The 16,222-nt window shown below is 43.4% G+C and overlaps 1 protein-coding gene across 1 annotated transcript in view; it reads right to left on the bottom strand.

The window, feature by feature from the left end:
- Positions 1-15,788, bottom strand: part of LOC142309930 (dorsalin-1-like) — a 73,771-nt gene extending 57,983 nt beyond the window's left edge. Inside the window, exon 1 of the mRNA XM_075347398.1 lies at positions 15,470-15,788. Within this exon, the coding sequence (XP_075203513.1) occupies positions 15,470-15,788 (319 nt within the window). The remainder of the gene's footprint in view (positions 1-15,469) is intronic.
- Positions 15,789-16,222: the final 434 nt, after the last annotated feature.

Below are 16,222 nucleotides of genomic sequence, written 5' to 3' on the forward strand. Positions count from 1 at the left end.
AACCATGGGGGTAGGCCCTGCACCTTGGGTAAGGATGTAGTTCCCTGTGGCACCCTGATGTATTTAGGGGCGCCACATCTGCCTCGCGGTGGGCGCTTAGTCAAGCCCCTCACACTAAAAGGGTAAGCCTCGGGTCCCCCTGTGGCCCAGTAGGTGCACTTTTGCTCACGGCAGTACCATCCCCGGCTGAGAATCCTTGCTTACATGCCTTTATTACACTAACCCTTCTCCAGCAGCTTGCCCTGCACTAAATACAAAGAAGAGCGATATTATTATAGAATAGAATAGCTTTCAATTAGTCCTGAAAAGGACTGTTGATTTGTTTACTGTTGTAACAGCAGGTAGTGTAACGTTATAACACATTGTCCCTTCTCCAGCAGAATCTCCACACTATTTCCAGGTACAGTGTGGCAAACATGGCATCTCTGGCTATGCGACCGAACAATCACAGTAATGCCAGTAGCCAACATGGCTACTGCATTACCATGATTGTCAAGCAATTCCTGCATGTTTACTGTCTGATAAAAATCTGGGAAACATGTGGGGCAGGGTCTCGAGCATGGTGTCCGAGCAGCAAAATGCTTGATCGTATCGAGCACATGGAGCACGCTAATGCTCGATCGAGTATTTAGCTGTGCCGAGCATGTTCACCCATCTCTACTAAGGAACCAGAGCCCTCTTACTACAGTAGAAAAAGCATTACTTTTGCTGGTGACAATGCAGTGGATCTTGATCTGCCCATTATCTTGCAAGCAGATAACAATTTTTGTTAAGGTGGCTTTACACACTGCAACATCGCAAACGACATCGCTGTAACGTCACCGGTTTTGTGATGTTATAGCGACCTCCCCAGCGACATTGCAGTATGTGAAACACATCAGCGACCTGGCCCCTGCTGTGAAGTTGCTGATCGCTACAAATCGTTCAGGACCATTCTTTGGTCCTTTGTTTCCCGCTGTGCAGCATGATCGCTAGAAAGTCTCAGTGTGTAAAAGGACTTTACAGCGACTTCGTTAGCGACTTCCCTTTCAAAAAGCTGCTTTACAACGTCCCCAATGACTAGCTAGGTCGTTCTGCAGGTCCGGATCGCTGCTGCGTCGTTGGCCAGGTCTGCCTGTTTGACAGCTCACCAGCGACTCACCAGAGACTTTGTAGTGATCCCGGCCAGGTTGGGATCGCTGGTGGGATCGCTAGAAAGTCTCAGTGTGTAAAGGGGACTTTAGTTGCACTTGGAGGACTTTGCAGTCCTGCTGAGGCAGGCCATGAATGACCTATCTGCCAATCTCCTCTCTCAATTGCTGACATTTTTCATGACTGCTTCATTATCTACTCTCATTTTCCAACTACATGTCAGCAAGTAAGTGTCTGTGGATGTGCATTTGTAATGTTTTGTGTGAGAAAATATAGATAACTGTATATGAGTATGTATATATGTTATAACTGTATTCATGTCTGTATATATCTGAACTCATCACTATATATCTGAATTCATGTCTGTATATATCTGAACTCATCACTATATATCTGTATTCATGCCTGTATATAACTGAACTCATCACTATATACTGTATTTATGTCTGTAACTGTCTGTCTATATCTGTATGTACACATGCCTGTATAGATTTGTATATGTTTCTATATATCTGTATTCATGTCTATATATATCGTTATACATGACTATCTATATCGTAAATACATTCCATATATACAGTATATTGTATTCATCTCTATGTCTCTATTCATCACTGTATACGAGGCTCTCCTGAGGCTTCAGTCGCCACAGAGGTACTGCATCTCAACCAGAGGTGCAGTATCCCATTCTCGGGTAAGGAGGAGGTCGCAAACCGGTGTACACACAAACACAGCTAATAAAAAAATAAGAAAATAGTGTGCAGACACTTAGAATTAGAAGTATGGGGGAGGTGCTAGTGTAAGAGGATCAAAAATCCCTGATAAATCATATATAAATATAACACTGCACTCTCAATGGGCAAGAATGAATAAAGATATAACTCTTTTTCTCAATGCTAATAGATTTTTAATACAGAAGGCAAGATAGCAACAATTGAAAAACATGTGACACTTGCGACAATTTTGCGACAATAACGTTTCGGTCCTTCAGAACCTTGATCACATTAGTCGCTAAATTACTATGAAGAAAAGTGGTTTTTGGGGGGGTTCCTTTAATGATTAACAGACAGTAGTCTCCTTACTCATAGGCAAATGTATAAAGACGTTCGTCCAGGAATCCAAACAAAAAGTGACAATACGGTGAGGTCTTTCCTGTTCCCTCCACAGTGGAGTTCAGGGTAGGAATATCCTGTCCTTCCTGGGCAGTTAGGGAAAATTAATCGCCTGTACAGAAGTGCAGGAAGATCCTTACAGTGATGAATGCATGTGTCTTATGAGTGGGCTCATAGAATGAGTTTGTGCTCCTAGACCCTCTGGGGTTAATGCTGTATTTGTCTTTGTATACACGTTAAAGCTGAATTGCAGTCTGCGTCCCCAGGAGTTGTAGCCATGTGTAGTACACTTTATACATTTGCCTATGAGTAAGGAGACTACTGTCTGTTAATCATTAAAGGAACCCCCCCAAAAAACACTTTTCTTCATAGTAATTTAGCGACTAATGTGATCAAGGTCCTGGAGGACCGAAACGTTATTGTCGCAAAATTGTCGCAAGTGTCACATGTTTTTCAATTGTTGCTATCTTGCCTTCTGTATTAAAAATCTATTAGCATTGAGAAAAAGAGTTATATCTTTATTCATTCCAGCCCATTGAGAGTGCAGTGTTATATTTACACACAAACACAGCTACACTCTCATTTAGCAACACTCCATCAGGGCAACTAAGCTATGATATAGCTATTGGCTTGTAGTAGCACCGTCCCCTAAGCCAGCTTGGAGGTGGAGTCTAGTTAGTGGGAGGACACTGTGGAAAGTTAGTCAGTCGGGAAGTAGGCGAGGAGGAGTGAAGACCTGTGGTCTGGAGCTGGTGCAGCTCTGCCAAGGCACATGACTGAAGGGGTCCTAGAGCCCACAGGAAGGGCACCATACACCCGTGGTCTTGTTCCACAAACGGCATACCGGAGTGGAGGGACTTGGCCGCAGAGGGGGAATGGCTCCTCAACTAGTGTTGACACTGGCTCAGGGCTCTGTGTGTACAGGCGAGGGACAGGCGGGAGAGGTCAGCGCAGGAAGATGACCAGAAAGGAACACAGAAGGGTGCACCAGGTTCTGCCTCCGAACTATCCGGGATTGGCTGGAGCCTATCACAGCAGAACTCAGCACTCCATGGGCAGAAATTGACTGTCTGGACGTGTTAATCTGGAACCCTTAAGGCCCCTTTATACACTGAGAGTTTCTAGCGATCCCACCAGCGATCCCAACCTGGCCGGGATCGCTACAAAGTCTCTGGTGAGTCGCTGGCAAGCTGTCAAACAGGCATACCTGCCAACGACGCAGCAGCGATACGGACCTGCAGAAAAACCTAGCTGGTCATTTGGGACGTGTCAAAGCAGCTATTTGAAAGGGAAGTTGCTAACGAAGTCGTTGTAACGGTGTCAAACACACCGATGCATGCTGCACAGCGGGAAACAAAGGATCAAAAAATGGTCCTGAAAGATTTGTAGCAATCAGCGACCTCACAGTGGGGGCCAGGCCGCTGATGCGTTTCAGACACTGCAATGTCGCTGGGGAGGTCGCTATTACGTCACAAAACTGGTGACGTTACAGCGATGTCGTTAGCGTTGTTGCAGTGGGTAAAGACCTTGTGACTAGGGCTGAGCGGATCAGGACTGTAAAAGTCCAGGTCCGCGCAGTTTCAATGATATCTGGGTGCCAGACTCGGGACCTGGATTCCAGGTGCACGATCCGGATTTCGCAATTAAAGTAAAAATAAACAAAAGAAGAAATGTGAGAGTTTCATACTTACCGAGACTCGTTGTCATGGCGGCACACTGCTTCCGGGTCGTGCATTCACTTCCTGTACTGTATATGTATACACACAGCTTTCCGTGTTTTCTCCGCCCACCGGCCATCCCCTCGTCTGTCATTGGTTGCAGGCTGACGCGCCCCCCGCCTGTGAAAGTATCTGCCTGCAGTCATTGTTCATCGCGGCTGAGTAATAGGCTACACTCATAGCTGGCAGTCTTCTCTATGGCTGCTCGCTCTGAGATGTAGCAGAGCTGGATGTTTTGTACTTTATTCCAAATAAAGGATTTTTTCTCTTTGTCTGTGCTTATTTACATTCATTTACAGGTTTGTGATGCAGGTATCATAGACACCTGTGCCATCACAAACCATGGGCTTAGTAGCAGCTGCGCGCTGTTATTAATCCCTTATTACCCCGATTGCCACCGCTCCAGGGCAATCGAAAAGAGTCGGTTTTGCACCAGGAATGTCACATCCATCTAATACATTTGGCAATACTGGGCTGCTGCAGGCTGGGAATACCAGCCCCCAGCCGACATTATCATGGTTGGTGATGAAAATTGGGGGGAACCGCATGTCTTTTTTTTTAATTATTTAAATAAAAAAAAATGCCACATGCGTTTTTTCTTAGGCCGCAGTCACATTTGCGAGGGACTCCTGCGAGTCTGACATCGCAGCACAGCCGCGCACACTTCTAATAGGAGCGTGCATGTGTTTCTAGGTACATGTACACTCATGCTCAGACAGCGGCAGGCCGTGCCGGATGATGTCATGGCAGACCCGCAGGAGTCTGACATTGCTGCACAGCCGCACACTTCTGACAGGAGCGTGCATGACACAGCCTCAATGAGTATGTCGCGCTTGCTCCTACCCCCCTATCTCTCCACAAACGTTTTTAATCTCTGGATTCCGGTCCCCATTGACTTATATGGGCATCAAATTCCGGAGCGGATCGGACTCTTTTTAAAATCTGGCAGTGATCCGCCAGTCCCGGTTTTTGGCGGGTTCAATCAACTCTACTTGCGACTGCATCCCTTTGTTGTCCGGTTATTCCCTGCGCCTCCAGCTCTACACCCTGCCATTACAGACTACTACTCCCAACAGCCCTGGGGCCAGCTCTACCTGTGGAGAGCTATTCCAACTCTGCTGCGTCACCACCGACGCCACGGTTACTGAACAGCAGTGGTGACACCTCTCTTGCCGCATACAACAGGTGATGTCACGACATCTCCCCTGTAAATAATCCCCACCACCATCATCAGTCATTAACGACACCGCCGGGGCCACAGAATCGGGCCCTGTCGCCGTGACATCCACTGAGCAGAACAGAGCCGGCCCGGTAACGAGTAACCCCCAGGCCCCGGTGCGGGCGTGTCATATATATCAGTATTTATGTCTGCATATATCTTTATACATAACCATAAAAGGAAAAATATCATTCATAAGTATCATTCATGTCCATTTTTTTTTTCAAGCTCAAAAACGCAGCTTAAAAAAACAGTTGTGTGCGGACAGCAAAATTGAAAACTCATAGACTTTGCTGGGGAAGCAAAGACATGCAGTTTTGAGCCCAAAAACGCACCCGAAAAACGCCGCGAAAAACGCACTGTGCGCACATAGCCTAACCATCCCCCTTTTGTTTGTAATCAAATGCTCACTGCTCACAATTAAGGAGGAAGCTTTGCATGTGGACCATTTGAAGATGGAGGAAGAAAGTGCAAAGGGTGATAATACCAACCCAACCTCATTTTCTCAGTACATATTTGGTGATAATGAGGAGGGGAAGGCTGAGGAGGAGGAACAGGAGATGGTTGCCTGTGCTACAGAGAGTACTACCTACACCAGCTTCATCCCATCTGTTCAGCGTGGATGGGCTGAAGAAGAGGAAGACTGGGAGAAGTAGATGGAGAGTCATCCTTCTGTGGTAAAAGGGAAGCCTTGACTGTTGGGAGTCTGACACACATGGCTGACTTTATGTTCTATTACATTTCCTATGACCCCAGCATTATACGCATTTTGGCCAACACTGATTGCTTGTTGTTCACTCTTCACGACCCATGCTACAAGGACAACTTTCTATCCCTCCTTCCTGTGGTGAAGAAGGCTAGTAAAATAGTGCAATACCAGAAGGCCATAGTCAAATAACCAGTAAAAATCTTCCAATCTGATAATGCTGGCTTCAGAGGTAACATGGGCAACAAAGGAGAATAGAGGAGGGATACATACATCAGACCCAAGAGAGGCAGGGGAACACTATCAAAGGTCTAGGACAGCTTCATTAGACCCTCCCAGTGACCAGGCCCTGATGCACAGGGTAGTCTGACAAAGAGGGAAAAGCTTTGGAAGATGGTGAAGGAGTACCTAGCCAAATGTAAGTGTCCTCCATGATTCCTCTGTGCTGTACAACTATTGATTATCCAAGTTGGACATGTGGCATGAATTGTCCCTCTATACCTTTATAAGTGCTGACCTACCCTGCCACTAGTGTTTTGTCACAGCGGGTTATTAGTACCCTGGAGGAATAATAACTGAAAGGTGCATCCGTCCGTCAATTGAAAATTCTAATAGGCTGACTTTTATCAAAAATAACAAGGCATGGATTAGCCCATACTTCTCAATCCCACTGGATGACAGCAGAAGAACGTAAAGCCAATTCTAATTGTCTTTTTTTTTCTGCTGTATTCCCATGCACCCCTTCCCACCCAAACAAGGGTATACGTTCCTGTTTTCTTCTTGTACATGTCCTCCTCCTCCACCATATCAACAGGGTTATGATAAAACCCTCGCTCTTAATTTTACTGGGTGTATATGATGCTCTCTTACATCATAGGAGGTGTTTAACCCCCAGGGGTTTTCAGCCCTTATACTTAGTGCATATGTCGCGGGCGGAGGAGGGGACGCTGCGCTCTCCCACTGCTCGGGTCCGGCTGCTGCTGCTGCTGCTCAGTGGTGGCTCGAGCGGTGGGCCGGATCCCGGGGACTCGAGCGGCGCTCCTCGCCCGTGAGTGAAAAGGGGGGGTTGTTTGGTTTAGGGATATTGTCCGTGACGCCACCCACGGTTGTGGTGAGGTTGTGACACCACCGCTGCTCTGGACGGGGATCCCGGGAGCGGTGACAGGGAGCAGCTTGGATGTTGTTTTCTCCCCTCCGAGGGTAGGGGGGTTGGTTGTCCCGGGGCCCGGTGAGGGGTAGGGATGGATGGCAGGCGGGTTACAAGGCCTGGCAAGGTGCAGGGACGCGGGGGCAGCGCTGTGCCGCACGGCACGGTGGTACTCACTCAGCCAATGATGTACACAAAGTCTCCGGCAAAACAAACGGCTGGATGGATGAGTCCCACAGACGGCTGCAGTGTTTCTCATCCCGGCAGGTTGATGGTGACTGCCTTTCCCTGCACCTGTGTAGTATAAACGGTTCCAATGGGTTCCCACCGGTAACCCGCTCCCCAGCTTGAAGGTTGCTGAAGGAGCCCCTTTTGCCCGCAGGCTCTGGCCCTGGGAACTGTAGCCTTGGCGGTGACTGTGTTTCCCTCTCTCGGTTGGACTGTTGCCTTCTGTCGGGATTTGGCTGCTGGTAAACCCCGGAGGTTCCCTTCGCTAACGGATTTGACAATTTCAACGGCGACTCCAAGCCTTGTCGGGGTCCGTAAGCCCTGCCGGTGGGTGCTGGCTTCTCTTTGCGTACCGGTCCAGTACCGCCGGGCCACCGCCCGTCCACGGTCCTTACGGTTAGCTCCGATAGGCCTCTCCTGCAGACGGTCACCACCGTCTGCCAACCTTGCTGTACCGTCCGGGCCACACACCCGGAACAACTTCAGACTGCTCAACTGCCACTTCACTTCCAAAACTAAAGTGATCTGCTTTTCCCGCCTCCAGGACTGTGAACTCCTCGGTGGGCGGGACCAACCACCTGGCCCGCCCCCTGGTGTGGACATCAGCCCCGGGAGGGAGGCAACAAGGGTTTTTGTTTGACTTTGGTGTGCCTGACTGGGGGTGTGGGGTGTGTTGGTGTAGTGCTTGTGACGTCCTGGCTTGTCCAGGGCGCCACACATAGGCCTTACAAGTCTAGGAGTCCCACTCCTTAGTCGTAGGAAAAAATTGTATTCTGAGGTCCTTCTCTACATGTCTTCCAGGATGTATTGCAGTCCCTCCTAATTTTTTGCAGCCCTTTCACATGAGCATCTGACCTGCTCAACTTGAGTAATGAGCACCCGAGCCCCTCTCTACTGACCACATGTCGTGGATATTCATAAAATGATTTCAGATGGAGGGGCATAAGGCAAAGCCTGTCATTTGGCATAATCCATTGAGAAAGTTAACATGTATATATCACAAGTAATTTTATCTGTGTCCGCTATATTGGCCTTATGGATACATTTGTCATTAGCATTGGTTGCTTCTATAATGAATATAGCAAATGTACACTGCAAAGCAAATTTTGTATTTATGACTGTGTGTGGTGGAAGGATGGAGGATTGGTGCTCAATTTGCCTAAACTTCTTAGAGCACTAAAATAGCTTGTGCCATCTGACTACCCTCAAATGGCTGGTCAAGGATTGCACACGTGAAAAGATGTACACTGAATGACATTGCAAATAATGGAGCTCAATTTATTAATAGGGATCTATTGCACCAGAATACAGTGCCTTGCTTTTCCCACATTTCAGGCTTCAAACATAGAGATAAAAAAAAAATAATTTTATGGTGAAAAATCAACAAGAAATGGGACACAATTGTGAAGTTGAATGATATTTATTGCTTATTTTAAATTTTTGTAAAAAAAAATAAATTGAAAATTGGGGTGTGCAATATTATTCAGCCCCTTTAAGTTAATACTTTATAGGCCACCTTTTGCTGCGATTACAGCTGCAAGTCGCTTGGGGTATGTCTCTATCAGTTTTGCACATCGAGAGACTGAAATTCTTGCCCATTCTTCCTTTGCAAACAGCTCAAGCTCAGTGAGGTTGGAAGGAGAGTGCTTGTGAACAGCAGTTTTCAGCTCTTTCCACAGATTCTCGATTGGATTCAGGTCTGGACTTTGACTTCGCCATTCTAACATCTGGATACGTTTATTTGTGAACCATACCATTGTAGATTTTGCTTTTTTGGATCATCCCAATCTCAGGTCTCTTGCAGACTCCAACAGGTTTTCTTCAAGAATGGTCCTGCATCTGGCTTTATCCATCTTCCCATCAATTTTAACCATCTTCACTGTCCCTGCTGAAGCAAAGCTGCTGTGGCTGCCACCACCATGTTTGACAGTGGGGATGGTGTGTTCAGGGCGATGAGCTGTGTTGCTTTTATGCTAAACATATCGTTTGGCATTGTGCCCAAAAAGTTTGATTTTGGTTTCATCTGACCAGAGAACCTTCTTCCACATGTTTGGTGTGTCTCCCAGGTGGCTTGTGGCAAACTTTAAACAACACTTTTTATGGATAGCTTTGAGAAATGGCATTCTCCTTGCCACTCTTCCATAAAGGCCAGATTTCTGCAGTGTATGACTTATTGTTGTCCTATGGACAGACTCTCCCACCTCAGCTGTAGATCTCTGCAGTTCATCCAAAGTGATCATGGGCCTCTTGGCTGCATCTCCGATCAGTCTTTTCCTTGTTTGAGATGAAATTTTTGAGGGACAGCCGGGTATTGGTAGATTTGCAGTGGTATGATACTCCTTCCATTTCAATATGATCGCTTGCACAGTGCTTCTTGGGATGTTTAAAGTTTTGGAAATCTTTTCGCAACCACATCCGGCTTTAAACTTCTCCACAACAGTATCACGGACCTGCCTGTTGTGTCCCTTGGTCTTCATGATGCTCTCTGTGCTTTACACAGAACACTGAGACTATCACAGAGCAGGTACATTTATACGGAGACTTGATTACACACAGGGGGCTTATATTTATCATCATCAGTCATTTAGGACAACATTGGATCATTCAGAGATCCTCAATGAACTTCTAGAGTGAGTTTGCTGCACTGAATGTAAAGGGGACGAATAATATTGCACGCCCCACTTTTCAGTTTTTTATGTTTTACAAAAATTTAAAATAAACAATAAATATCGTTCACCTTCACAATTGTGTCCACTTGACTCTTTACCATAAAATTTAAAGTTTTATCTTTATGTTTGAAGCCTAAAATGTGGGAAAAGGTTGAAAAATTCAAGGGGGCCAAATACTTTCGGAAGGCACTGTATTTTTATTTATGTGGCAGTATAATGACATTTTTAAATTTAAGGGGACCATGCTGGGATGTGCTGCAGAAGACGGAGAAGAGGTAAGTATGGAGAGATGAGCACTGGGCGTGAAATCTTATCATAGTACTATGACAAAAGGGTTGCAGAAAAAAAGAGATCAGAATGACTCCAATCAGAAAAGATGACACCTATAAAGTACTTGGATGTAAATATTTGATTATGATACTATGTCTGAACAGTACTGTGGTTCCTCTATGGTCCTCAGCCTTATAATGGCTGGAAACAATATTACTGATATAGGAAATGACAGTTGCTGTTGATAGATTTTTAAATAAATAAAATAGAATTTCTTTACCTGCACCTATCATCTCCCATCTCAGTAATGTACAAAGGAAGCTGTGGACTAACAATGTTCTTGACTAAACAATGCAATTTGAGATGAATTGAAGGGGTGCAAGAGTTCCTGAGGGGAGACCACAGAACGAGATGTTGTAGTAGTCTAAGAGGGATATGATGAGGACATTTACATTGTTTCTGATTAGCTCAAATGAAATTTGAGAGCAGTATTTATCACAGTCAGTTTGTAGGAGCACTTGATCAGCCTCCTAATACAGGTTTTTAATAATCCCCGTGGTATATCTAAACTCTACACGTTAAATCCTAGCACTAACAAGAGAAAGTAGTCAACACCTTTAAACTCTCAGCTTGTTCCTTGAGATAAAATTTTCACAGCTTTCCTAGTAAATGAGGGACCTAGACAACTACCTAACGACTTTGGAATAACAAGATGATGACGACAAATTCATAGACTTCAGTTGCTGTTCATAGAAGGTAAGTATGAAGCAAAACTCTCTAAAGAGGACTTATCACCGGGTCAAGAGTGGCCAGTTTTTGCTCTACTTGGAGGGGGCCACAGGAATAAGAGCAAAAACCGGCCATGTTTGACCTATTTAATAGAGGTGGTGGCAGGCAGAGTTGAAGGCCTTATCATATGTTGGTAACATGACAACACTTGAAGTACCACAAGGATAAATGGGGTCAATTTTACCATTTGCACACATGGCAAATTCAATGAAATATTGAAAATTTGTCAAATGTAGTAATGGTTGCTACAAGTAAACTAAGTAACAAAATGGTTATCAGTAAACTAAGCAGAATTAGTCAACATCAAGCAGCAGCTAAAAAAAGGAAACATTTCTGATCTTGACTTTAAAAAGGAAGAACATAGAAGAGATGGAAAGGGATGTCTAGCCTCACTAAGAACTCTACAGGTTCTATGGATAGGCGCAAATAACAAGATGATATCTACTTAGTAGCTGTTACCCTCGTGGATTGAGTGCAGGCAGCACCAACTTTCTGTGCCACCAATGGAAGCCTTGACATTACCATTCTTCTGTGAGAAGACTTCTAAGTCCCAAGATTAGCTTCACCAGTCAGCTGACTGGAATAGCTTGTTATTGATTGTTTCTCTGATGATGCACCATTCCATTAACCTGAATGCTGCACTCAATCATGAACCTTTACAGTAAAGTGACAGAAAATAATGACTCCATGGCTTCCGTTGCCAGTGCAGACCACCACAGGGGCCTATGTTGGATCCACAAGGGTGACAGCTGATGACTATACCTCTTTTTATTATATTTACCCCATCTACTTTGCAGGTCGTTTACTGGATGATTAAATAGGATGGAAGAGCTCTCTTATATTGACAGGCTGGAAATATTGGATTTGATCCAACTGACGTGTATAAACAGTGTTGGACTGGTGTGCCAAAGTTCCACTAGTAAATTTAATTCTGGGACTCAATGTTGCAATTTTAAAATACATTGGTAATGCCTTCAGCAATATTAATCATAAAATTGATCCGCTGTTAGCAGTAAATAGTGTATGGAACTGGGAAATGTAGGTCAGCTCCTATTCACTTCTATGGAAACAGAGCTGCAGTACGTGAGAATGTCCACAACAAAGTATACAGAGCTTTGGAGTTTGAGCCCTATACACTGTGCACTTTCAGCCACTGAGGAACATTGTAATGGTTTATCAGTTGGGATGTTGACCATCAATAACAGTCAATATCAGTTCTGTACAACTCCATAAGGTTAAGTTCTCACAATGTGAGTTTGGAGAGTGCAATAAATGCAGAGTCTTAAGGTACCGTCACACATAACGAGATCGCTAGCGAGATCGCTGCTGAGTCACGGTTTCTGTGTCGCAGTAGCGATCCCGTTAGCGATCTTGTTATGTGTGACACCTACCAGCGATCAGGCCCCTGCTGTGAGGTCGCCGGTCGTTGCAGAATGGTCCAGGCCATTTTCTTCAAAGGCGATGTCCTGCTGGACAGGACGCATCGCTGTGTTTGACACTGTGTGACAGGGTCCCAGTGACTGCTGAGATCGTTATACAGGTCGCTACTGCGACCTGTATTGTTCCTGCATCGCTGGTAAGATCTGACTGTGTGACATCTCACCAGCGACCTCCCAGCAACTTACCAGCGATCCCTATCAGGACGCATCGTTTTTGGGATCGCTGGTAAGTTGTTGTGTGTGACTGGGCCTTTATACAGTTCCAGCAAATTGGATAGGATTTGAGATCTGCAACATGTCAATTTCTCGAGTTTTATGTGCAAATTTTCCCCATAGAATTACATTAGATGTGGAAAATCCACAGTTAACATGAACATAATGCACACATGACTTTATCAATAAAGTTTAATCTGAAACATCAAAAACTCACCAAATACTCATTGTGGGAACATAATCTTAAGCAATACCAAGCAGCTGCAATGTGATTGTTTGGGACGAGGGTTAGGCTAGGAGAAGGTGGATACTGAATGGTCTGCTACGGCTTCATATCATCTCAGCCAGTCTCTTAATATAATAATAAAATGCCACTACCTCTGTCTGTATATAGGGCATCAAGTGCACTATACCAAGCACCACTCATGTAGGGTGAATGGGGCGAAAGGTATATCACTACACCAGAGGATTCTTCTGTTCACCTGAGGGCCAGTCTGACCTTGTTTATAGGCAAATATCTGATCAATACAAAGTAGCTCATGATTTATTTATCTGTAACCATGCCCTCTGCACTGACTGACAGGTCGCTCAGCATTAGAGGAATCTGACAGTCAGGTCAGGGGGCGTGGTTACAACCGCCGCTCTCCATACACAGAGCAGTGACTGAACCTGCATCGGTTTTCCGCCCTCTTGACTGAAACCTGAGTGCTGCAGGGAGGATGAAAGTTAATTTCCTCCCAACAGCGTAGTTCAGTATATGGGTGCTGGGCACCTTTCATACAGATTAACCTTATATCTGTAGGTTAATAGCATTTTTACACGTGACAGGTTTTCTTTAAGTACTAAAGACACTTGTCATGAAGGACTGATTCATTCTAAGACTGCGGTAATCAGTAAATGTGATATTTTGTGTTGAATTTGGAGAAACCACATATTATATTAATTAGTTGTGTTGCGCTATTGAAGTTGTTTCTGTTTAACTAGTTAAATAGCTGAACTTTGTACATTTTGCTAATCAATTTAATTTACAATGGAGGTTGACTCAGTTTAATTGCAACTTTTAAGGGGCTGCAGGGATTACAGTAGCATTCAGGCTCTGGTGACAAAGATTTTACATTACAGCCCAGGAACTTCAACTACGTCTATTGTTAACATTTACTGTAGGAAACTAGGTTATTTCAGAAACAATATATAAGCATTCATAAAAATAAACAATATTATAGGCAATGATGTGGAGTTATGAACATAGAACCAAACAATCTATTATTACTATTTTATATTAGGGAGTGTAACAGTGTGAAAGTGTATCTGTGCATAGCAGTGGACGGGCACATATAATATTTTTTAATTTTGCTAAAGCATTTAACGATGCTCCAATATATATATATACACCTAAGGAGTAAATGAGTACTGTTGGTTTAGAAATGATCATTTGTGCTTGACTAAATAACCAGCTCGAGGACTGATTACAGGGAGTCGGGCTTAACGATTCATAGTGCATATAGTGCTTCATTATAAGTGGTGTGCCCCTATATACTGTGCTGGGACCATTATTTTCCAACCTACTGATAATATATACAAGTTAGGAATAATAACATTGTTTATATGCCTCTAGTTACAATTAATCTCTAGGCACCAAATTGTACATGGTGGTAAAATTGGGAGAGTCACTTTTAGACTTTTAGAGAAGGATCTGAAGGAGAATGCAAGGTCAACCTTCTGCTTCTAAGGTCAACATAACATTGTTTTGTATCCAAAGATGTCTAAATTCAGGACAGGAACTTTTTTTTTTTGCTTTACAGTTACCACAACCTTATTTTACAAGAATGTAAGTCATGAATTTCCAAAAACATGCACTGGAGTTTAAAAAGGAGCGAAGTTTGAAAATAGAATTATTCAGAACGATAGAAAATTTGGATTTGAGTGAAGATTATTTGGGCTAAATCAATGACTAGTGGATAACTTGACAGGTTATAGAAATGCATAACTGATTCATTAAAAAATACTATGTTGAATGATAAGGACACCTCAAACAACAATCTTCAACAAAAATAACCAAAAGCTGTAAAGCTGAGTAATCAACCACAAGAATTCATTTGCGGAATCTTGGGTGGATTGAAACTTTCTTCAAAATAACATAATGCAAAAAGTGATAAAAAATGTAATCAGATGTCTATTCAAGGTTGCGAGTTTTTGGACTTAAGTCTACAATTAATACACCAAAGGTCAAAAGAAGTCCTCACCATTTCATGATACAACCTATGCTTGAAATCTACAATCGGTAAATCAAAGCTCAAAAGAAGTCCTCACCGTTTCATAATACAACCTATGCTTGAAGTCTACAATTGGTAGATCAAAGCTCAAAAGAAGTCTTCACCCTTTCATGATACAACCTATGCTTGAAGTCTACAATTGGTAGATCAAAGCTCAAAAGAAGTCTTCACCCTTTCATGATACAACCTATGCTTGAAGTCTACAATTGGTAGATCAAAGCTCAAAAGAAGTCTTCACCCTTTCATGATACAACCTATGCTTGAAGTCTACAATTGGTAGATCAAAGCTCAAAAGAAGTCTTCATGATACAACCTATGCTTGAACCGCATGGTACAAAATGTTACTTATAAAGCCATCAAAATATACATTTGTTAGTAAAAGCACTAAACCTTTAACAATAGAAACATCACATTATTCAATTTTATGTTATATGAATAAATACATAGATATCCATATATCTATGTATTTATTCATATAACATAAAATTGAATAACGTGATGTTTCTATTGTAGAACATATGTTTTTAACAGCCATACAAAAGGTACATGACCTACCTTCAACATTAAAGCTTCGTATTATGTTGGACACTGGCATAGACGTCCTATCATGTGCATATCGGTTATAGAGATCAATCATATACTGAGGAAGCTTCATTGGGGTCTTCTCTTGAAATAAGAATCCTGTTAGGTTCAGACTCTCTTTAACATGCTCTTCCCTGGTTCCATTTATGGAGCTCATAATTCCCTCAGCCTCCTCTTCATGATGCATCAGAAGATCTTCCTCTACTCTTTCAGGCAATGGTTTATTCAGTGCAAACTTTGCTAAGAATATAAGTAGAGAGCACAGAATTGGGAACCTGACAAACCACATCATCTTTGGGTTTTCTCTTAACGATGGAGTTTCTTATATTATTATCCCAATATTCCTTCCAGTGCAAAGAATCAATTTAGCAGGAATAAGCCAGGCAGGGCTCTTCTTGAGTTATTTTTCAAGCTTCTATCCGGGCAGTTATGAAGCAGACCAAAGTGTTCACTGTTTCTTATCTGGGTTTCCAATTGCAATGTATCAACTGAGCTTATCACACTGAAGTCCATAGTTAATGAAGATTCTATAAACATGTTGTACTGGTGTGGGGTATGAAGGGAGGCCCTTCATATATTACATGGAAGACGCTACTGCTTAATTAACTGTCCTTGACCAAATATCCGCATTCTTGATTTGTGAAATTTCCTGAAACTCTGTTTATTCCATTAGACATGACGCCATCCATCATTTTGTCTTTTGAAAGGTTTGTATCCATAAACAAA

This window comes from Anomaloglossus baeobatrachus, chromosome 5, assembly GCF_048569485.1.
Source record: "Anomaloglossus baeobatrachus isolate aAnoBae1 chromosome 5, aAnoBae1.hap1, whole genome shotgun sequence".
In the NCBI taxonomy this organism is placed as follows: Eukaryota; Metazoa; Chordata; class Amphibia; order Anura; family Aromobatidae; genus Anomaloglossus; species Anomaloglossus baeobatrachus.